The sequence below is a fragment of the Nelumbo lutea genome, chromosome 2 (genome assembly GCF_056320005.1).
Source record: "Nelumbo lutea isolate HS-2025 chromosome 2, American lotus-T2T, whole genome shotgun sequence".
NCBI lineage: Eukaryota > Viridiplantae > Streptophyta > Magnoliopsida > Proteales > Nelumbonaceae > Nelumbo > Nelumbo lutea.
The window spans coordinates 776,564-800,206 of record NC_142685.1 but is presented as its reverse complement, the minus strand read 5'-3'; the positions used below and the strand labels follow the sequence as shown (position 1 = coordinate 800,206).

General features: G+C 38.0%; 2 protein-coding genes and 2 long non-coding RNA genes across 5 annotated transcripts; 2 read left to right on the top strand and 2 right to left on the bottom strand.

Moving 5' to 3' along the window:
* Positions 1-923: 923 nt before the first annotated feature.
* On the bottom strand, positions 924-1,509 carry LOC148867988 (uncharacterized). Its single transcript, XR_016107500.1, has 2 exons — positions 1,295-1,509; positions 924-1,214 (listed from the first exon to the last, which is right to left on the bottom strand). It is a non-coding gene; the product is annotated as an uncharacterized LOC148867988 (long non-coding RNA).
* A 350-nt stretch (positions 1,510-1,859) lies between these two features.
* LOC148867987 (receptor-like protein kinase FERONIA) lies at positions 1,860-5,650 on the top strand. The gene has a single exon (XM_088971160.1). The coding sequence runs from the start codon at positions 2,690-2,692 to the stop codon at positions 5,360-5,362; it is 2,673 nt and encodes an 890-aa protein (XP_088827286.1). The 5' UTR covers positions 1,860-2,689; the 3' UTR covers positions 5,363-5,650.
* Positions 5,651-9,681: 4,031 nt separating this feature from the next.
* LOC148867986 (thioredoxin H9-like) lies at positions 9,682-21,616 on the bottom strand. Of its 2 annotated transcripts, none has more exons than XM_088972267.1 (6): positions 21,294-21,616; positions 20,944-21,009; positions 16,595-16,653; positions 13,577-13,699; positions 10,885-11,007; positions 9,682-10,078 (listed from the first exon to the last, which is right to left on the bottom strand). In XM_088972267.1, the coding sequence occupies exons 3-6, from the start codon at positions 16,613-16,615 to the stop codon at positions 9,947-9,949; spliced, it is 399 nt and encodes a 132-aa protein (XP_088828393.1). In that variant the 5' UTR covers positions 16,616-16,653; positions 20,944-21,009; positions 21,294-21,616; the 3' UTR covers positions 9,682-9,946. The 2 variants fall into 2 exon arrangements, with proteins under 2 accessions (XP_088828393.1, XP_088828394.1); XM_088972268.1 differs by having other exon boundaries at positions 21,474-21,616.
* A 383-nt stretch (positions 21,617-21,999) lies between these two features.
* LOC148867985 (uncharacterized) lies at positions 22,000-22,931 on the top strand. The gene is made up of 2 exons (XR_016107744.1): positions 22,000-22,619; positions 22,729-22,931. It is a non-coding gene; the product is annotated as an uncharacterized LOC148867985 (long non-coding RNA).
* The last annotated feature ends 712 nt before the right edge of the window (positions 22,932-23,643 follow it).

The window sequence follows — 23,643 nt, the reverse complement described above, 5'->3', positions numbered from 1 at the left end:
TTCATTGTTTCGTTGTTGATTTGAGTGGAGTTGGGATCTCCAGCAAACAAAACACACTGTAACAACCTACCAACATTATCACCGCACATCTCATCTTGAGACTGCAATTCACAGTGGATAAAGGTCTAAAACGGGCTGTGCTGGGCCGTGCTTCTTTTCTTTGAGATATTTTGAGAGAGTTGGCCCGGCAGATCCCATGGCCCGAGCCCGTATAGACCCATGCTGTGTCATGTTGTATCAGGGCGGGGTTAGTTCGTGAATTGAGCCTTAGGCCAAGTTAGGTTATGAATCGAGGTAAAACTATTTATTTAGAAAAATGAAAAAAATCTTAAAATGTTTATTTTATATAAATTTTGATGTATAAATTTGTTTATATATATAATAATTAAATAAAACTAAAAATAATTATTTATTCTGTTAATATATAAATATATATATGGATTGTGTCACAAGTGGCATGGCTTGTTTGATTGTATCGTACCAGCCCGACCCACAGACCTGAAACCCCAAACCTGACACAACCCATACAATTATGCCATACCCGACATAACTCATGAACCATTGTGACGGATCAGATCGAATTGACTCAAAATCACGGCAATACCACCTGATTTACCTCTAAAAGTAGAACCTAAGATGTATGGTGTCAGATGATAGAGGAAGGGTGTTGGAACATATGTTGTTGGCAGGTGATCTAGATTCATTTAAGTGAGTGACATACACACGGAGGAGGCGACGACCAACGGAATTGGAGGAGCATCAGGCCGTCCATGATAGGTAGGGTGAATAAACGGTTTGTTCATTTTAAAACCGAACCGGATAAATTGAATTTTCCAAAATCGAACTAGGAAAATTGGCAACCAAACCCACCAAAGTTATGTTAAACTAAACAAACGTACCGAACCAAAAAAATTTTCGATTAATTTGGTTGTTTAGATTAAACCGAAATGGAATAATGCACAAGTTCCTGTCGGGACCTTCCTTCACTAAGTTCACTCAAACTCTCAAGACTTCAGTAGAGTCAAAAAAATTCGGCGAAGAGGAAAAAGAAAATAAAATAAAAGATTAATTCTAAACTTATCGTCGTCTATCTTCACTTGCCACCGGAGTTTGCTGCTTTAGAGATTCACTTGCCGGTCGGAGCTTCAGAGATTCACTTGTTGGTTGCCGTCGTCCACTTGCTGTTGTCTGTCGGAGGTCAGTGCTGGAGTTTGCTGCTTCAGAGATTCAGAAAGTCAAAAGGAAACGGCCAATGAGAAAAAAAGAAAAAAAAGAAATGCTAAATATTACATACTTGAAAGGCTGAGGCTTCACATGCCATCGTCTGTCAGTGGCGTGCCAGAGTTTGGGTTTGCCACGCCAGAAGATGATCACACGAAGAATTGGAGATGGAGAAGAAGACTCGAGTACTCGATAATCAACAGATGAAACTATAAGGATTCGAGCCTTAGAGGATTTGGGGTTTTGGGTTAGAGGCTTATATAATTATTAATATATTTTTATATGTTTGATTATTTCGGTTAACCAAACCTCTAAATACTATACCCAAAACCGAAACCTAATGCATCCAATCAAACCAAACCGAATGCATCAAAATCAGAATTTCGGTTCACTTATTCGATTTAAACCGAACTATACTCGCCCCTAATCACAGTGACTCGCTCCTGGCTCCGTAAAGGAGCCGCGTTCCCGTATCTCCCATATTTATTATTTTAGGTAAATAAATGATATAAAAAAGCTATGATAATGGAGAGAGTTTTGATCAATCAGAATTTACTTTAACGCGTTCGTTAGGCGCGCGTTCCTCTCTGTAATCTGTATCCTCAGGAGTCAGGAGCTCCATTTGCGAGATTGGGCAATTTCTGCAATTAAAAGGGTTGTTTTTGTTGTCAATTGAATCTTGTGTAGGTAGATGTATGAACAGCTCCGATGTGATATATTATTCTTATTATGGCAAATTGGCAATAGAACCAGGGACTGAATAGTCATTTTAACCTTTTACAACTGGGACAGTACGAAGCGTGTAGACAACTCACTCTTTCGGTGCTTCGTCCCTTCCATTTTATGATTTCAAGAATCAGAGCTCGACTGGATCCTGGAGTTTCACAACCTCTCAAATCCCATTCCGCGGCCATTCTGACTTTTGAGTTTGGCGTCCGGTTTTTATACGCCTCCAAGGTACCTTCTTCTGCATCTTTCGACATTTCAAATGCTCCATAACGGCATCAAACTTGCTCTATTAGCAAATTTCTTTTTCTATTTTTTTCGGTGATGAAAACCCATTCTATTCTACTTCGTTCAATCGGATGGAGATTTGAGTGCAGTTCCGTGTAATGTTTTTCTACTTTTTGTCTATTTTCGATCTTAGCTTTTTTTTTTTTCTTTTCATTGTTTAACTCTTAGTTGGATCTTCCGATTTATGTATGAATGGTACAACAGTTCGTTTCATTGATTAACCTCACGGTGATTTTCCAAGCGGGTTTCAGTGAAATCTCCCTCTCTTTCATCTACCGGGTCTTTGAAAACCATTGAAGAGCGGGGTTTTGTCGCCCGTTTTTCTCTGGTTTGGCCTTTGACAATTTAGATCTTCTCTTGATTTCTAGTAAGAACCAAGTTTGGACATCCTTCTCTGGTTTGTCGCCTGCTTGCCTAGGAAAATATCTTTTCTGGGCCTCCCTGCTGTTTTGCCATGAAGAAAAACAACAACTCGAATCATCTTTTTCCCATTTCCACCTGTCTCTGCCTCTCTTTCTTACTTCATCTGATCTCTGCGGCCGATACATACTTCCTAACGGATAAAATCCTCCTCAACTGTGGTGCTGCCCAAGAATCAACAGATTCTGATGGCCGGAAGTGGACTGGTGATGTTGGATCCAAGTTCGCGCCTGCAGCTGCCAACACGTTGACGTCTACAGCTGCTACCCAAGACCCCTCCGTCCCTGATGTTCCTTACATGACCGCAAGAGTATTCCGTTCTGAATTTACCTACAGCTTCCCTGTTGCATCTGGCCGGAAATTTGTTCGCCTTTACTTCTACCCAGCTTCCTATAATGGCCTCAATGCCTCTAACGCCCTCTTCTCTGTCACTTCTGGGCCCTACACTCTTCTCAAGAACTTCAGTGTTTCGCAAACTGCCGAGGCTCTAACATATGCCTTCATCATCAAGGAATATTCTCTGAATGTAGAGAACGAAATTTTGAATGTAACATTCAGGCCATCATCCAATGCTTCTAATTCCTACGCATTTATCAACGGGATCGAGGTTGTGTCAATGCCCGACATCTATAGCAGTGCAAATGGTGCCTTGCTTGTTGGCCTATCGAGTCAGTTCACCATCGATAACAGTACCGCCCTTGAGAATGTTTTCCGGATAAACGTGGGTGGCAACTACATCTCGCCAACAGGTGACCCTGGTCTCTTTCGGCCATGGTATGATGATTCACCATACATCTTTGGTGCAGCTTTCGGTGTGACTGATGTAGCAAACATGACAATTCAGTACCCCACAGATCTTCCCAAGTATACTGCACCAGTGGATGTTTATGCGACTGCCAGAACCATGGGACCAGACGCAAGCATCAACCAGAATTACAATCTCACGTGGATTTTTTCAGTTGATCCAGGGTTTTACCACTTGGTTAGACTCCATTTTTGTGAGATTCAATCCGTCATTAACAAGGTCAACCAGAGGGTGTTTCAGATCTTCATTAATAATCAAACTGCTGAGGTTGCTTTTGATGTGGTTGCTTGGACCCAAGGGAATGGGATTCCAACGTATAAGGACTATGTTGTGCTTCCCCAGAAGGGGAATGCCCAGCAGGATTTATGGCTAGCGCTGCATCCCGCTATAGCATCAAAGCCCAATTACTATGATGCAATCTTAAATGGAGTGGAGATCTTTAAAGTGAGTGATTCTAATGGAAACCTTGCTGGACCCAATCCGATTCCCCCACCAAAACAGGCTGTTGTTGACCCAAGCTTGGCTAGGTCTCATACTTCTGGTAATTCAAAGAATCAAGCTGCAGTCATTGCTGGAGGAGTTATAGGTGGTGTTGTTGTTTCCTGTCTTCTTTGCTTCTTTGTGTTTGTTGTATCCCGACGTAGGAGGCAACGGAAGGATTCAAGTGCCAGTGATGGCTGGCTCCCCCTTTCTCTATATGGAAATTCACACTCTGCAGGGTCTGCCAAAACGAACACCACAGGAAGCTATGCTTCCTCACTTCCTTCAAACCTTTGCCGACACTTTTCATTTGCTGAGATCAAGGCTGCCACCAACAACTTCGACGAGGCTTTACTTCTTGGGGTTGGCGGTTTTGGCAAGGTCTACAAGGGTGAAATTGATGGTGGGTCAATTAAGGTTGCAATTAAACGTGGCAACCCCCTGTCTGAGCAGGGAGTCCATGAATTCCAGACAGAGATTGAGATGCTTTCGAAACTGCGGCACCGTCACTTGGTATCATTGATTGGGTACTGTGAAGAGAACTGCGAAATGATCCTTGTCTATGATTACATGGCCCATGGGACTCTGCGTGAGCACCTTTACAAAACCCAAAAGCCACCCCTGCCCTGGAGGCAGAGGCTTGAGATCTGCATTGGAGCTGCCCGTGGCTTGCATTACCTTCACACTGGTGCCAAACACACCATCATCCACCGAGACGTGAAGACAACAAACATCCTCCTAGATGAGAAGTGGGTGGCGAAGGTATCAGATTTTGGGCTGTCAAAGACAGGACCTACATTGGATCATACACATGTCAGCACTGTTGTAAAGGGTAGCTTTGGGTATTTGGATCCGGAGTACTTCAGACGGCAGCAATTGACGGAGAAATCAGATGTGTACTCATTTGGGGTTGTATTGTTTGAGATACTCTGTGCTCGGCCAGCATTGAATCCAACGCTGGCAAAGGAACAAGTGAGCTTGGCAGAATGGGCATTGCATTGCCAGAAAAAAGGGATCCTTGATCAGATAATTGATCCATATCTCAAGGGGAAGATTGCACCGGAGTGCTTCAAGAAGTTTGCCGAAATAGCAGAGAAGTGTGTTGCCGATCAGGGGATTGATCGCCCGGCAATGGGAGATGTTCTCTGGCATCTTGAATTTGCACTACAGCTACAGGAGAGTGCGGAGGAGAATGGTGGACTCGCAACCTGTGACATGGACGCATATGAGACACCATTCAATGGAAAATGTGGAGGGAAGAAGGATCCAGATGCATCATCGGGTTTTGAGGGCAATGTGACAGATTCCAGGAGCAGCGGGATGACAATGAGCATTGGAGGCCGGAGCCTTGGAAGCGAAGATTCAGATGGGTTGACACCCAGTGTCGTGTTCTCACAGATCATGAACCCAAAAGGCCGGTGAGACGGTGGGACGGGATTTGCCACCTGCCATTTAGATTCAGTGAAACAAATTTGCTTTGTTTATTATTAATTAACAGCCAAGGAGCAGCTAATTAAACTTGGGTTTCTTCTTGTTCCTTCTATTCTAAGTCTTGCTTATGATTAACTGGTTATTGTTATTATTATATATATTTTTTGGGGATACGTTATATCTGTTGTAATTTATTATGTCATCACCCTGGGCCAGGGCCAAGGCGTACGTGTAAGAATAATGTTATTTTTTTGTACTGGTATTGCACTTTGTAAGGTATTCCTTCTTTGCTTTACGTGTAGATCACGGATTCTCGGTCAGGGCCTCAGGGGGGTGATGGCGGTGGTTCCCCCACTGCCACTTACCACTCTCAAGCTCAGGCTGGGGGAATCATTGACACTCATCAGCTTTGCAAATTGACAATTTTCTTTTTTCATTTTTTTTTATTAGAATGAGAGGATATGGTTGAATGAGGTGGCGAGATACCTGGGTCTGGGGGAAGGTGATGTGTGTTTTGTTATTGTTAGGTTGATTTGAAAAATGGAAAAAGGATGGCTCCAGTCCTGACTCCATCCAACTCCAAGTAGCTGTATATTTCATAATTCATATCCCAACCAAAAACTAAATTAGTTACGTTAGCTTTATTAATTTGTTTATCATATAGTCAATGTCGCATAGCGATATGATGACGATGAGTTTTAATTCTCCTTGAAGGGGTATGTTGGGAAATGAGTTTATTAAAATTTGGAGGAGAATTTCATTCATCAAAGTTGAAAAGTCTTTGAAGAAATAGATCGAATAATTTTTAAAGAATTATAAATGTGATGATTTTAAAAAGATTTTGTTAACTTTGAATGGTGTTTCTTGATCATTCATCATACCTAATCGAATTGTGGCATTGACCTCATTGCATCGCATATATGTATTGCATTGTGCGGTGATAAGTTTCTATACCCTCCTCTTTTTATCTAAGATGTATAAATCATCTTTTATTAAAAAATAAAAAATAAAATTTGTAATTTTTCAATATAGGACAAAATAAAAAAAAAAATTGTTTTTTAGTAAGAAAAGAAACTATTTTCAAGACATGTGTGCAGTTATAATTTTTCATATAATTGACCAATTAAACTCATTGGATTTAGTATCTAATGAGATAAAAATCCAACCAGTATATATTTACTTGTCTTTTCTGCCTAATTTAATTAATACCTTTCAGCTGGCTTAATTCTCCTCTCAATGCAAGGATCGTTTGGATAGCTTTTAAGTTTTAAGCATCTAATCTATACTATATTATTCCAGTTCCAATTGAACAATTGAAACAGTTGCAATAATAATAATCGTTTTAACTTGATCTAATCTTTTCATGGTATCACACCATTCTGCAAACTTTTTTTTTTTCTAGTTTTGGTTTTTTTTCATGCACAAATCATAAATCGGATCATGGGCTCGCATAACGTCATCTTTTTATCCAGGTTGAGTATATATGATGGGATGGAGGAGATGTATTCAACTCGCCCTAAGAAACAGTTTTGTGAGGATCAAATCCGATGATAGTTTCAAGTATGAAACCCACTAAGCATCTCATTCTCACGTATTAGAAGACAGTAAATAGGTACTTGTAGATAATAGTAACACTAAGATAAAATTACTCTCTTACAAAAAGACACGTGTTGATTTGCATGATCACTTTTTTTGCTAAAAGATATTTATCACTAAATATGAAAAAGGTTTTCGTTGTCTTTTCACTAGAGATGTATCCGTTTTAAATTCAAAATAGGATGTGCTAAAATCTGCACCATTCATTCACAATGATGGGTTCATGTATATTTTAGGTTTGTACAAGCAATTAATACAGATTATCTTAATTAAACTATAAATTTTTATAGTAGAAATAATAATGGGTTCATGTATATTTTATATAATGTAAAGAGCTATTATCTAAAACTCCCCCTTACCTTTTTAACATTCTCTTAAACTTACCTTGACTTTTTTTTGTTACCTCCACAGACCCCCTAGCTATAAGACACTACTTTCGTTTATGGAATACTATGATATACACATACCTTCTGTCAGCTGAATATTAGTGGCCATAACACAGAAATGGTCTATATGTGCCATGTTTTTTTAATGATAAAATTAACCATAATCAATCAATCTACTCTATTAATTGAATTTTTATGTAATAAAACTACGGTTTGTTTATTTCTCTGACTTGCCAATTTCAGGTTCACCCATCACACAACCCACTAACAGTTCTATTCGCCATCTAACAGTTTAAATTTGAATGAATGGATGGACCCATTGGTTTTAAGTTTTCTACTAGCAAATTTCTGATAGAAGGGTCTCTAGAGGTATCCAAAAGTCAGAGAATCTACGCTCTCCTTTCTTTCTTTACTTTTTTCTTTCGGACCAAAACAGTTTTAATGGAAAGAAAAGTGGAGATAAGTTTTTAGAGCAATTTAGTAACATTAAGGTTGTGTTTGGTTGCAGTGCAATTTTATTTGTACTAGTACAAATATATGGAAGTGCAAATGAAAAAAAAAATGTAAAATTTTATTTAATTTGTTTTGGATTTTACTTTATTATGCTTTAGGTCTTATTTTACTTCATTTATGCTAGAACCCCTTTAGAATCTCTTTACTTTTCATGTGATAGCATGTGCAAGTGCTTTTTTTTAACCTCAAATTTATCCCTTTATTATTTTTCCTTTTAATTTTTGTATTTTAACTTATTTGGTCACCAACAAGATTCACTCATGGATGAGTCATTGGTTAATCCATGATATTTTCCCATAAAAGCTCTTTCTTGATCTGCATATGAATGGCGTTGTTGAGTTTTATGAATTTGTTAGCTACCTAATTGAAACAAGCCTTTTTCTATTTAATTAGATTAACTTCTAGTTGAATGTTTACCATTCAAATGTAATTACACATCTATTTATTGCGTCACCGGATGGATTTAGTAAAAAAGCATTAATCCTCCTCTTCCTAATTGTTGTTATCATCATCATCTTCATCGTATGTGCTAGAATCGACCCTGTTTCCTTCTCACCAATCAGAACTAAGCCTCTCCCTCTCTCCCCCTCTCTCTCTCTCTCTCTCTATGCAACGGACCTTATTAGGAACCTTCTTTCTTACTGTAAGGAGAATCTCAGTTGGCAGATAATCATAATTCATAAGCATTCATAGGAGAAATGGGTCTCCACATTTGTCAAAATTGCCATTGAACAGCTAAGGTTCATGTAATCCAAAATTTAGCCCGTAAGGGTATCTTAGACCTTTTAACTACTCTGTTAGACATCACATGTGACGGGAGAGGAGTCTAATTTAAAAAGAGAGAGGGGTTTCAGTATTTACAAGGAAAAATGAAGGAAGGTTTAAGTATTTTACTTGCCCTTAAAATAAAGGGGAAGCCCTTCCTATCTTTCCATATATCTCCAATACTGCTATACAAGAATATCCTTGTCATCGGTTCTACCATATGGTTTCAATAGATTGCCAAACCAAGACGAAAGAGCTAAATTTGAGTCAATTTTATGAGTGCTCAGATCCACGTCCAAACCAAAGCAAATGCATTAATTCTATGAATGGCTTGTTTTGTCTCACTTGATCGCGGGAAATTGCTTGCTGTGATTTATCTTTGTTGGAACCTGGAGGGAAGATGTTTTTCCATTTCCTATGTCCGAAACGTCATCGCTATTGTAGAGGTCTCATAAATTGTTTTCTCCCAGTGCTCAGCATTACTTCTTTTTGGTCGGCAGTTTGATCCATATGTTTTTGGTTGATCCTTCTAGCCTTTCTAGCCTTTTTTTTTTTTTTTACCGAATGTATTTGTTGGATCAGCATTACATTTTACGAATGAATTTTGCAATTTTGCAACGAATCAGATTCATGACTATTCAAGCATTAAAAAACAAATAGATGAAATTAGGAGAGACTGATTCTATGAAGATGCCTTCAAAATAAGAAGACGTAGCTTTCGTAGCTTTCAGTTTACGAAAATAAGAAGACGTAGCCTTTTCTATTCCTCTTATATCTATCTATCTTAAGCTACAGCTAATCTGCCCTTGTTTCACTTCTTTTCCCTCGGCAGTGTCCCAAGTCTTAACTGAAGCCGGATTAATATTTCTTTATTGATCTATAATATTAATACCATACGGCCTAGAATATAGTATAGGAACCAGAAAAACAAAGCCTTTCGATTCAGTGAGCATCCAACGCAACAGCTTGTACTCCCACATCGGTATCAACTTCATAATAAAATATCATTTTATTCTGGTTTACAAGAAGCCTCCCTAGTTTTACTGTGTATTTGGCGAATGAAATGAAAGGATCCATTAGAGAAATTTGTGATTTTACAAGATTAATACATGGTGTGGTTTACATATACACTCGAAACAAAGCAACCCCTCCCTCACCCCAAATAAAAAGATGTACCGCCTGAAATCAGTAACATTGGCTGAGGGTACGTAGGAACTAGAAAAACTGAGTCTACTCTCTCTCTCTCTCTCTTGGTTGAGGGTATACAACAAAGACAAAACGGCTCTCATGAAGGGTTGTCATTTAGAGGATTTTGTTACTTAGCATGAGAAGCTATCTTCTTCTGAAGATCTGACTTGTTAGCACCCACAATCTGGTCTACTTGCTGACCGTCTCTAAGGAAGTAGAAAGTTGGAGTAGCTCGGATATCCCACGTAGAACTGAATTCCTGCACCACACCCAACCAAATGAATCATTTCTATGATTCTATTTGTCACGAGAAGTTTGATATGTAAACAAATAATCTAGAAAAGCGAATGTCCATTTCTACTTTACAACTCATGGGCATATTTTCTGAAAACTACCACTTGGAAAAGTAAATAATAAAGACCTTGACTGGACTGTAGACACTGTCCAGAGACTTGGATTCATCTTTATTCCTAAGACTAATAACAATATTCACGAAATATGATTTTGTTGCTGCAAAATCATATATCGTGAATACAAGTTCTTGGCTAACAGAAATTCAACAGCAACAATCATACAAACCACTAAAAAATGTTGGGATCTTTTATCTCAGTTTTATATAAATTAACAATCCTTGCTGTGGAGCTTCACTCTATAGTCTGTTCTACCAATTTTCCCAAGAAAAGGATTCCAAAATATTGATTGCTGTAAGGGGTCCACAACCTTTGGTAGTATGCTTTCTGCATCATTACCCTCACTATATAGATCATTAATTTGCTTATAACAAGGATTAGAAAAGGTTCTGTGTGAACTGCAACAGGGATTTTGAGTTTTAGAGAATGTATTTTAGCCTAAATATTATCTTAAAATTGGCAGCGTCCCCTCATCCAGTAATATATTTCCCCAACTCCTAAAGATGGAATAACTAGCTGCTATACAAATACAAGAATGAAAATTAGTATCCCAAAACTTGGATAAAAAAGGTTATTCTAAATAAACTAATTAGCAAAAAACTTAAATCTTGCCCGGAGGCTAGGAATATGACTGGAAAGAATAGGCATTACTTACAGCTAGTTCATCAACATCCACAGATAGGAACATGAGAGAAGGGTATTTCTCAGATAGTTCACAGTAGAACGGTGCAATCGATTTGCATGGACCACACCATGATGCACTAAAATTCACCACAACCTGTTGAACATTAAAGAAAGGACTTTAAGTAATGTTGTCAATCCCCTTAAAAAGAAACTATCAATCATATTTCGAGTTAAAAATAACAGTGAAGAATTTAAGTGACTAGATTGTGGTCTGTATATGAGGGGATTGGTGGTGTAATACAGATTGATAACAGTGAAGAATTTAAGTGACTAGATTGTGGTCTGTATATGAGGGGATTGGTGGTGTAATACAGATTGATGAATCGCATTCGACCTTGGTGCTTTATTACCCATTGAAATTTTGATTAGATCCCCAAATAGATGATAGTCCAGCAGTCTCAATCACAGACTGAAAACTAATCCGGTCATCTTCTCATATGCAATTGCCATACATAATTACAAGCAAACAGATTTTTGTTTCAACCTTCAGGCCCATTCTATGACTTGTTTGAAGAGGAGAGAAAATGAAGGTAACCATCATATTGTCAACTATGTTACAGCCTAGATCATACACACCAACTCCCTCAACTGGACACTTCAATTGGTAGTTGATATAGGACCACCCCTTTAAATCACATTGATTAAATCCATAATCCCATGACATGGACTGTTTCTCAACAGTTTTGTTTATCCATGGTCTTCGTTTGAATTCTTACAGACATTCAAGCCTCATTGACACCTACATTTTGGTTTCTTTGAGATAGTTTTCATTGTAGGTTTGGGTATTCTGATAAGTAGAATTCTCCAACACAATAAGTTGGTAGGAATAACAGAAAAGACAGCTGTTTGTAAATAATTTATGATACAATGCATAGTTAGAGAGCACATCTGCTGCAACTGTGGTTGCAGCACTTCCTTGCAACTCCCCAATTTAACATGGGTATGCCAACCCTTTGTTAAAATTCAGAACATAACATGATTTGCTTTTTATTTCCATCACTAGCATGTCCATGTTAAATTGGGGGATTGCAAGGAAGTGTTGCAGCAGATTTGATCTCATGAAAAACTATAAGAAAATGCAATGGCATGTAGTAACTAGAAGTCTAAAACCAGTCAGGCAGTGTGCCGGGCAAGTTATCAAGTTGATGCAGGCACTGAAAGCAGAAATTGAACTATGAAGAGAAGCTGAAATTTGAGAAAAAGTTTGGAATTGGCAATCACAACCTCAGCATATGCCTAAGGAAAACTCAAACTAGCTGAACAGATGCCCCAGGCCATTTCAGATTGTTCTGGATATGAAGATCTCAATTATGTCATAGTTTCATCAGGTTTTGTTACCAAAGTAATATTCTTGTACATGTCACATATCTTGAAAGTAACAATAAAGGATTCTTTTGCTGAATGAAATCGGTACCCTTTCTCAAAAAAAGTAATATTCTTGTAAATATCACACTTTTTAACCAGTAACAGTAAAGGATTTTATTGAAATAAATGAACGAATGAATGAATAGTTTTAGTATAATCTTGTGCCAGGCGCCTCTATTTACTGGCCTAGGCCATGCTAATCATTCCTTCATGTATTTTTACATTGACCCTTCTTGAGGGACCCCCCACCACCCCCCAAATCAAATACAGATGACTCCATCTTACTCCTTGTCTTACTAAGCCATCCACCAGTCATAAGCTCATAATGGAACCTAGTTCCAGAGCCATCTGCTTCAACTCCCTCATAAAATATCCATATTTCCAAAAAGCAGTGCTGTTTTTCCTTTTTTATTGGTCTGGTGTAGTTTTCCTTTCGCAAGCCCACAACCCTTCAGGAGTCAATGTATCACTTTTTTTAATGATTGGTATCTTTTAGGAAGTTTGCATAACATTCTAAAGATACCTTCTACTTCAGTAGTTGATGAAGGTTTTAGTCAGCTTTACTAGTTTTTCTAAAAAGCAAGTATGATGTGATTTACTGATGTTAGTAAATTCTAATTCTTTTAGTTAATTTTGGGAGCAGTTTGTTAGTAATTTTAGAAAGAGTTTTAATGTATTTGGAATTTTTCAGGTGGGAAAAGTTTGAGAAATGAGAATTAAGTAATTATGTGGGCCTTGGCGCAACGGTTGGATTGTCCCATTGCGACCTGGCTGACCAGGGTCCAAACCTTGGAAACAGCCTCACTCTATGTGCAGGGTAAGGCTGTGTACATCTGTTCCTCCCCAAAACCCACATTGGTGGGTGCCTCATACACTGGGCTGCCCTTTACTAAATTTAACTGTTCTTTATTTATTTTGAAAAATAAGTAGAGGACTGGAAAAACCTGTGATAATCAAAATTTGAGTTTGAATATGGAATCAATTTTGGTTTGAAGTTGTTCTTGTGTGGAACATTGTTGAATATTGCTTTTGAGGAAGTTCATTTTTTTGTCTTATTTTCTTTTATTCCAATATGCTTCTATTCTTTTCTTCTAATCTTACTATTGCTAATATCTGTGATCAGACAACTCATATATGTTCTTTTCTACCACATCTTTCTTTAACTCTTATAGTTTCTGCCAATATCTTCTGCCATTAAATATTCAATATTTTTTACCAACAACCAATTGGAACTTTATTGATAAAGAATAACAAATATGGAAGAGTACAAGAGAGAGGAAAAGGGCCACAAAGCTTACTATCTTCCCATTCTTGCTTGCTTCTGTTAGCTTTTCATCCCAACTTTCTTTGGTATTTATTACTGACACATTTCCACTTCCAAATCCTATCTTATGTTTCGAACCATCATCACTATAGCGTTTCTGCATGCAAAATATAAGGTTTGATTTCTTTGTTAAAATATTTTTTTGATAATTATTTCTTTGTTAAAATAATACAACAAGATAAAATTAAGAACCAGAAAACCAGTCTAATTAGACCATAATTTATGATTTGCACTTTGAAGTATAGGCAGATACTAGATAGTCAAAGATTATAACTGATGTCAAATTAACATTGTCTACCACCTAACAGGATTAAGTAGGGAACATGATGTGTAATTTTCTTCCATGTGTGGGTATGACCAATCCCAACTGTCAACCATATATAAACATACAAGCACACACACACACACACACAGAGACTCACAGAGAAATTGTATCACCAGGTAAACCCAATGCCTCAAACAGGTGGAAATAACAAAATAACAAGGAAACTTTGAGTGGATACTGCATAATTAGAAGACTCAAAAGAATATGGTCACCCTATGTTACATACAATTATATAACCATCCAATAAAACTAGACCTGAGAATCTAATCACCAGTATGGCTAATATAGCTACATCTATTGGATTCCAGAGCAAAATGGAAGTTGCCCATAAAATGTAATGTGGAACAGATTAGACTTGTATAAAAAGGATCCTTACATCGAATATCTAGAGGGATATTTAGGGGTGCAACAAGTGCAGATTGGGTCAGGTTGAAAGTCAACGCAGGCCTAACCCTAAAGGTCCAAACCTCAAGCTTAGGCCTGGCCCAACCCAAGGTTAAGTCCGACTTTATCAACTCAGGCCTAACCCGAGCTTAACCCAACACAACTCAGGTTGGACTCAGGCTAGGCCAGGCCAGGTTAGTCGAGCTTGGGTGGGTTGGTTGGGTTTGAAAGAATATTATAATATATATATATATATAGAGAGAGAGAGAGAGAGATAGATAGAATTGATTGAAAATATGTACAAACTTCATTTACAAAATGTGCATATACATACTTTATACATATACATGTGTACGTATAATTAGAAAAATATATATATTTTATATAAATATAATACACATATGTATGTATTTTTTCAAGCAGGCGGGTTGGGTTGGGTTGGGCTCGGGCTACCTGAGACCTCAACCCAAGTTTTCTGACCAGGCTCAGCCTTCAGCCCTAAAAATCATGCCTACCCATGCAAAAACTCGGATTGGGATGGGACAGGCTCGGGTTGGAGTTGGACCCTTCCAAGTTGCACCCCTAGAGATATTTATACTCATTACAATATTTCACCAACAATATTAACTTATATTTTCTATAATTTTGTAAAGCCTACTAACATTCTGATTAAACAAGCACAGAATATCATTTCATTTTATCCCAATTTGTTTTTAAATTGACCCTAATGTGCTGCCCTCCAAAATCAACATTTACTAGGACATTCTTGAACGATTTAGAGTAAGATGTTTTTGAACCAAGTAAAGAGGCAAGAACAAGATTTTACTCAGTCATGTAGAATGTAGCTTCAATCCATAGGATGAAATAGGTCTACTAAGATCTCAAGTTCTCAACATAGCTAGGATCACTTTTGGAGATTGATATTTATGGAAAAAGCTAGTTCACCAACAAAATGCAGAGAAACTGAAACCATCCATTTCTTCAATTCCTATAGGATCTAGGGTAACTTAAGGTAGCAGTCCACCTTGTCTGAATTTCCCGCTTATATGGCTGATGTAGTGGGCCCATAAATGACCATGTATCCCTGTTCTCAACTGTTCCTCATAAAGTTCAAATTTTCTTTGGACAGAGTATCAAGCAAGGTCTCACCACCTGCATCACTCCTTCAATTGCCAAATTGGCAATTCACAATCACTTGGCAACTCTGGCTCCAATAAGGAGAGTAACAAACTCTGGCCCACATCTCCAATGTGAGCAATCATAGTTGTTAAAATCCTTTTTTGATAAATCATAGTTGTTAAAATCCTACGATTTACAATACAATTCACAGTTTAAATAATGAATTCCAAAGGTTTATTTTCAAATTTAATGATTGAATACTTTCTGAAAAAAAAAATGTTGTATTATTTTTTGAATCTTACCATTCAATTGTGAATCTTGTAATTGTATTCATATGCTTCAAATCAAATTGATTGGCACTTAGTTTTTGTACTTTTGTTTTAAAAAACCCTTGTGACAATATGAATTATTTAAAACCTACATGAAGACTATGTTGAGTTTGTTTTCCATCACATAAAGATTAAAGGAACATTATGTGTGGGTTAATTGATTTCAATATCAAATCTTATCATATCATTTTGCAGATATAACATAAAAGTGGTAGACAAAATGTAGTAAAATCATTTCTCCAACATTCTATCCATCCTTTCTCTCTTCAATTTCTTTTTTCGGATCCAATTGTGCATCTTAAATTAGTCCAAATGGTGACATGTGGCACTATGAGAACCAAAGCAAAAAAACTCAGATATTGATGGATGTGGGTAGTCAGTGGATGGGTTGGTCTTCAACCAGCACCCAACTCAAGCCATCCATTTGCCACCCCTAAATTAATATGATTACAGCTTACATGACATTGAGTACAATAACGTGCTACCTTTCCCATTGATGCAAATCACCCAGCTCATTATATCTAATATAGGGATGGGCATTTGTCTGTCATGTTGTCAAAATTCAAGCAAGAATATCTGAAAATAATGGTAATAATAAAGAACAGATTTGAACCCATACTGTGGCTTAACAAGATGGCAAGTTTTTATGGTAGCGTGTAGGAGAGATGGAAATTTTAAATTGAAAAAAAAAATAGCATTTGTGAGGTTTTCGAAGTACTAGCATAAGAAAGCAAATAAAGTGAAGCCACCACATTAAAAAGAAAAGTTACAACCTTTCTTTTGAAAGAGGATGATCTTTTCATTTAGTCAATGCAATTTGTTAGAAGAGACTCACCTTATGCCAACAATTTCCCATGAAGTATTGGCCCCTGGTGAAATGAACACAAGTGTACCCTGAAAATCAAATGAAACAAATCAATGACTAATTACATAAGATGTATCATTATACACTATCTTAGCCACAAGAAACATCAATTTTTTAGTAACTTGTAAAAACATTATTGATGATAGCAAGAATATACAGTATTTGTCTACAAGAAACCAAAGAAAATCCAAATATCCAATTAATCCAATGCTAAATTTAACTTTTTTGGATAAATAATTTTTACCATAATTTCACACATTAGATAATCAGAAAGAAAACCACATCTATGTGTGCGTGTCTTTTGTGTATGTATCTTTCTGTAAATGTATGGCTCCCTTTTGTTCATTTCTATGCACATGTTGTATTTCTTTGCATGCTACACAAGTATCTTGTATGCAATGTTCATTTTCCTTCCTTTGATAGTAAAAAAGGAAACTGAACATTTCATACAAGATACTTGTGCAGAATGCACATAAGCAACTGAAAATGCTCAGTTTTACTTCTTATTGTCCAATGGTAGTGGGATCGTAGTACCCCATTGTAAGCATGAAATAGGAGTGATCTTGCTGGAGTTAACGAGTCCCTTGTAGGTACCTCGTGCAGCCACTGAGGATTGTAGTAACCTATTGGCATGACAAGAGAAATGGTATCACGTTAAACCTAGCAAGATGCCATAATAAGCGACCCAACCACTTTCTGAGTAACACGTGATCTTGCGCGAGACCCATAATTAAAAGACAATTATTTAGGGGTGTCCATGGTGAGAAGCATGACAGGGGTCAGGGAAATTGTGCTCAACTATACTTGATATCCTCTTGGACACGAGTCACATCCCGAATGGTCCCCAAGAACGTAGTTTAACCAAATCATGATCTCCAGGACATGCATCCTTGCCTGAGAGAAATGCGGGATTTGCTCCCTACTTGTTTGTTAAAGTGAGGAAGATTCTGGAAGGTTCGAAGCTATGCACATTCCATGGCAACCCTGTCCTATAAATAGGGACTAAACCCTTGAATTAGAACCTTTTTCCTTCTTCTTCAGGCCTAATTCTCATATCCAAAACCTTTCTGCTTTCATCTTGGTGTTCAAGCCCCAACTTCAAAGCTCTTAGACCATCCTTGTCCCGTCAGCTTACAACAGATAAACAAACAAAGCCAAAGATGGCTTATGTTTCCAATTAAAAAAATGGAGATTGAAGATACTGTTCTTTAGAAGATGCCAGCTAGTGGCAAAATCTGTGGGGTTCAAACAACTGATTTGTGTTCAAATGTAGCTTTTACCTTCTAACAGGAGACAACTGGCCTGCTTACTTGCCAAAAAGGAAAACGAAAATTGTGTAAATGCCTTCTTGTAATGACTAAAATAAATGTGGTTTACCTCTTTTCAATTTCCACAATATAAAGAAAAACAAGATATGAAATCATATCGGAATATTTCCCTTTCACATTTTATACTCTCATAAAAACAAGATAAAAAAATCAATTTCAACATTCCGGTGGGTAGGTTATTGTCGATATGTCAATGGGTCAAAATGGATTTCAAGATACAGGGTTTTGGTATCCACGTCAACGTATCCCCAATTTTGTTAGACAGTTTTGTATGCCCTTAGCTTCAATCAAAATGATGTACTTTATGAGTTTATTGAAAATGAATAAACGTGCATATTTGATTCATGTTCCCTTGGTATGTTTCTGTGTAATACCCTTTAACTGGACACTTAATGAGACTCGTGTTAGTTTAGAATGTTCACAGCCAGTGGGTCGGTCTGGGGAGACCTATCCTGACAAGGCTGACACTGTGGTGCCACCAAGTCGGTTGGGGTGGCTTCTCTCAACTACTAGGGTGAGACCCTAGGCACATACAGTGTAGGATTAATTGAATCTTTGAACTGGACTAGATTTCCAGTATTGCCCTGGACCTTGGAGATTGATGGGCAAAACTGAAAAGTTACACCCGACCCCTAGACTCGATTATGATACTGCACTAGGTGTCGGATTGGGTTGTCTTTGATGTACCAATCAGTGAGATCCTTAGCAGGGGTCAAAATTTGGGTATGTTGGGACAGTCTGAGAATTCATCTGAGTGGGTGATCATAGTGACAGGATCAGCCCCTTTGTCGGACAAAAGTAATGATCGGGGATGCACTCTCACTGATGGAAACCAAGACTGTCGGCAACTGATTTCAATTGTTGAGATTTGTTTTGCAAAATATATTTTATATGAGATATAAAAGTATATAAATTATGGTTTCGAAATGATTTGCAAAAGGTTTTAATTCCTGGGATCCATAGTTGAGAGAGTGCAACATTGTTCCTTGCAGCCGAGGGAGATGTCCTCTCTTGTCAGGCAGTGTATGATCATTATAGGCTGAGAGGTTAAGTGTAAGACCATTGAGGATAATACCTGATGGGCTAATCTTGCATCTGCCCACAGTCTCTGAGTATTACAAGGTGGCCTGGCCCAGAGACCACTTAGGGTAAGTGTTGGGCCCATAGAGCCCATCTGATGGGTTTCAGGGGGTGCACTGTCCATAACAGTGTATTCGGCCAAGCCTTATAACAAAGGCTGGGCTGAACCCATGTGGCTGATGTATAGATCAATGTTTGGGTCCCACGCCATACAAGGAAGCCCAACTGGGCAATAGTTTGGAAGGCTAAATGAATACATAACCTTAAATGGGCCTTAAGCCCATTTCGAACTGGGCTAATTTGATTAGTCACTTAAGGGGCGAATTCTGAGATAAATCAGCTGATAGGATTGGGCCCACACCCTATCCAATTAGAGAGTCCAAGATCTAAATAAGAGTTAGATTAGGAAACTTCCTAATTAGATTAGGAGATGGTTGATCTAATCTACAGATAAGATAAGGGTTATCCCTTATCTTAAAGGACTTCTAATCCAGATATGATTTGGGTTAGCAACTCCTAATGGGATTAGGAGCTGATCCCTTTAAGTCTATAAAAGGAAGAGGGGGCGACAGCCTTTAGACATCCCAACACAATCATCAGCAACGGATAATCTTGTCTTCAGAGCTGAAATCAAAGAAGAGAGAATTCTGCTCCCTGCAAATACTCTCTAGCCGCCTCCTTCCTGCAGCCACCGCCTACAGCAATTCGATCACCATTCCTTGGGAGAAATCAAGATTCAATCTTTTGGAGAAAAGATTGGTGGGAGTTGTATTCACAAGCCGTCTAGGTGATTCTTGAGAAGGATCAAGTTCTTTTGGAAGAACACTGTTGATTCTGCTCCACTCTGCACTGTGCCATTTTCAGTGGGAGCAGATTTTGAATCCTACCTTGGGCGTGAACACCTCCATTGAGAGATATTATTTCTCTGTATCAGGTATTATCTCTCCCTACTCCTTTTGGTTCAAATCTAGTTCAGTTTATGGTTCAAGAATGATCATTGAAAATATGATTTTCTAAATAAGGAATTCGATTCCCAGTTGAAGGGAGAGAAAAATTTTTGAAATTCGCCCCCTTTCTGCTTTCATCTTGGTGTTCAAGCCCCAACATCAAAGCTCTTAGACCATCCTTGTCCCGTCAACTTACAACAGATAAACAAACAAAGCCAAAGATGGCTTATGTTTCCAATTAAAAAAAATGGAGATTGAAGATACTGTTCTTTAGAAGATGCCAGCTAGTGGGCAAAATCTGTGGGGTTCAAACAACTGATCTGTGTTCAAATGTAGCTTTTACCTTCTAACAGGAGACAAGTGGCCTGCTTACTTGCCAAAAAGGAAAGTGAAAATTGTGTAAATGCCCTTCTTGTAATGACTAAAATAAATGTGGTTTACATCTTTTCAATTTCCACAATATAAAGAAAAACAAGATATGAAATCATATCGGAATATTTCCCTTTCACATTTTAAACTCTCATAAAAACAAGATAAAAAAAATCAATTTCAATATTCCGGTGGGTAGGTTATTGTTGATATGTCAGTGGGTCAAAATGGATTTCAAGATACAGGGTTTTGGTATCCACGTCAACGTATCCCCAATTTAACAACCAACTTACTGACCCTCTTAACGTGTGCCCGGTTCCATCAGGCTCAAAAACCATGACTTCAAATTTAGAGCAACCATCAATGCTGCTAAAAGAATGTATGAAGTTAAAAAAAAAAAATGAATAGATTATAAAGATCTATTTCTTATTTGCTTAGTATACTTAACCGCAGTGTGAACAATAAAATAAAGGAAAAGAAAATTAACATTATATGCTATTGAGAACATAATTTATGCCTTATAATCCTGGTAAATTCAAGCTTCAAGAATTCATAAACCATCATCAACAATTGAGTATTCCAGCAAGGTAATTACCTTCAAATTACAGTGATTAGACGAAATGCTACCTACACCTATATTGAGAGGCACTCCAAATTAATCCTGTACAAAAGAAATCACGCGAAATCAATTCTACCGCCGCAAATTATATAAAATTGTCCTGTAATGGCTCGAATTCCCACGCAAAACGTAGGAATGTATATGATTAAAACGCGAAAAAGGAAGGAGAAACAACCAAAAAATATAATCGTTATTAATAAACCCTAGAAAAAAAAATAATCACATTTGACATTACATCGCCATTAAATGGCCATACAGTGCAACAGGGATTTACATTGAATTAACATGAAACTATTTTGAAGAGAAAAAAGGAAAACGAAAATTACCTTGATTTGAGCTTTTATTCGTATTGATTCTATCCTTTCAACTGTACAGTATTTCAGAATGGAAATTTCTAACTGAATTTCGTGATGAAGAAAGGGGGAGAGAGGGGGGCCCAAAAACGAAAAAAAGGCAACGCTCCAAATTTTGAAATGGTTAAATATAAATTCTTTTCTCGGAGTCACCTGTAACGACTAGCGATGTGTATTTCGAGTGGAATTTGAATTCGGCATCAGCGCCCCACAGCACATTCAAACCCTATAGGCTTATATTGGAACACTCCCAATCCGATCATCCGATGTAAAACTCTTTCGACAGTGCGGATCTCCTACAAAAAATGCCTTTATCTTTATAAGTAAAGCCTACGCTAACCAATCAAAATTTATCGAAATTCACGGAGATCAGAATGGCTGTTGGGGGTAAAAATGGATCGGATCATCATCTTATACGATCCGATCCGATCCTATATTATCGGATTTGGATATCCTTGATTCGGATTTTCGGATTGGTTCGGATTATTCCTATCCGAATCGTCCGATATATATGTTATGAATATTGGTAAATTATAAAGACCCCCCTATATTATGGGATCTGTGACAAAGACCCCTTCCGTAAAAACCGTTACAATATTTTTTAATTCCTATATTACCCTTGTAATAAGTAAACGAGAAAAATACTGTTCATCTTTCCCGACCTTCCAATTTCCGATTCCTTCACATTTTTCTCTCTCCTCTCTCCCCCAATCTCTCTTCTTGCCCTTCCCCTGTACTTTGTTTCTTCTTCTCTTGTCTGTTATCTTCATCAGCTCAGACTAACAACGTCTAAAGTCGGTTGTTGAAACTGTCGGGCATAATAAGTTGCAGGCGGTAGCATCGGAGAACAAGAAGAGGATGATGCCGTTTGATTCCATGGGTTAGGCCTATATCCCCATGGGACCTCGGGTTGAGGAAAACTCAAACTGGTTCTCGGGTGCGGTAAGAACAAAGGCGTACCGATGATACTGGTAGTGGCCGCCACTGCCGTTGGGTGGTAATAGATCGAGCTCCACCAATCTAACTGTTGGAGTGGTTGGTTCCATTTGATTATGCTTAAACTCGGTTCTTCCCGTCACGTAATCACCGATTGCAGGACGTTCAGACCGATTGTAGGATGCATAAGGTGGTGGTTAAGGGGAAAAAGGCAGATCCGTTGAAGGTGTTGGACAGAGTTCAGAAAAAAGAGTCATAGGCATGTGGAGCTGCTTACTCCAATCCCGAAACCCCCGACGGAAGAACCTATGAAGGATGAAGAGAACAAAGAAAACGTTAAATCAGAGGAGAAGAAAGAAGGAGGTTAGTTCATCTTAACATAAAATGGTCGTAAAAGAGAAAGATATTCAGATCTCTCTGATTAGCTTCTAAAGATTCCATCTTAACATAAGTTGGTGTTTGTTTTATGCAGCCACAAGTGATTATAGTAGTTTTGAAGGTCCACATGCATTGCAAAGCCTACGCTCAGGAAATCCGAAAACGCATACAGAGAATGAAAGGTATATTGTTTCTCCGATTTTCGCTTCCATATGGCCTCTGCATTCTGGGACCTTGTTTCCATCATTTCACTGTTTTCTTCAATTCTATTTTGAATTGCAATGCGATTCCTTGGAACTGGAGCAATCTTCATTGAGGCTACTGGTTATGGAGTCATCTTCAGCCATTTGACCGACCACCAGATCGGATTCCGATCCTAAGAACGCTTGGTTACAAGGGTCATACCCTAATATTCGGCTCGTAAGACCAACATAACTCCCCGTATAACAACTTTCTCTACAACCACTCCCACCATCATAACTGTCATAGTGTTGATGATTAAAAAGGTTTTGAGAAGGAATCATGGTCATATTGGAGTACCGAAGAATCAAAATAGCCAGCGTCGATTTCTTGTGTTTTGTCTTCAATCCCATCAATGGGAACTAATGAGGAATTAATACTACATATTTTTTTTATCAATAATGTTTCATTGATTAGTAGACAGAATCCATCAAAGAACACTTCCACATTATATTTGGAAATTGAATATACAAGAAAAGTAGATAAAGTAAAAAGTAGGGAAAAATAAGAACACAATTAAGCATCGGGTATCTAGCAGTTGAGCTCCTAAGAAATCCAGTTAAATCATGGCACATACGTACATTGGCAGGCCATAGCCATATTTATGGCTAGTTAGTAACTCCTAGACCAACACCAACCTCATAGAGGAGGCGCAGTCATTCACTCTTTCGATGTCTTCCTCTGTTTTTCTGAGGAGGGAAAATAAGAGATAGAGGAGGCATAGTTTTCCGAGTTATGAAGTGTTGAATTGAAGGGTCGTATCCATCCT

Coding starts and splice junctions, on each gene's coding strand:
- LOC148867986 (XM_088972267.1), bottom strand. CDS start 16,615: ATGGGAAATTGTTGGCATAAG. Junction 13,700..16,594: donor TGGGAAATTGTTGGCATAAG/GTGAGTCTCTTC, acceptor TTTTGCATGCAG/AAACGCTATAGTGATGATGG. Junction 10,079..10,884: donor TGGATGTTGATGAACTAGCT/GTAAGTAATGCC, acceptor GGTGTGGTGCAG/GAATTCAGTTCTACGTGGGA.
- LOC148867987 (XM_088971160.1), top strand. CDS start 2,690: ATGAAGAAAAACAACAACTCGAATCATCTTTTTCCCATTTCCACCTGT.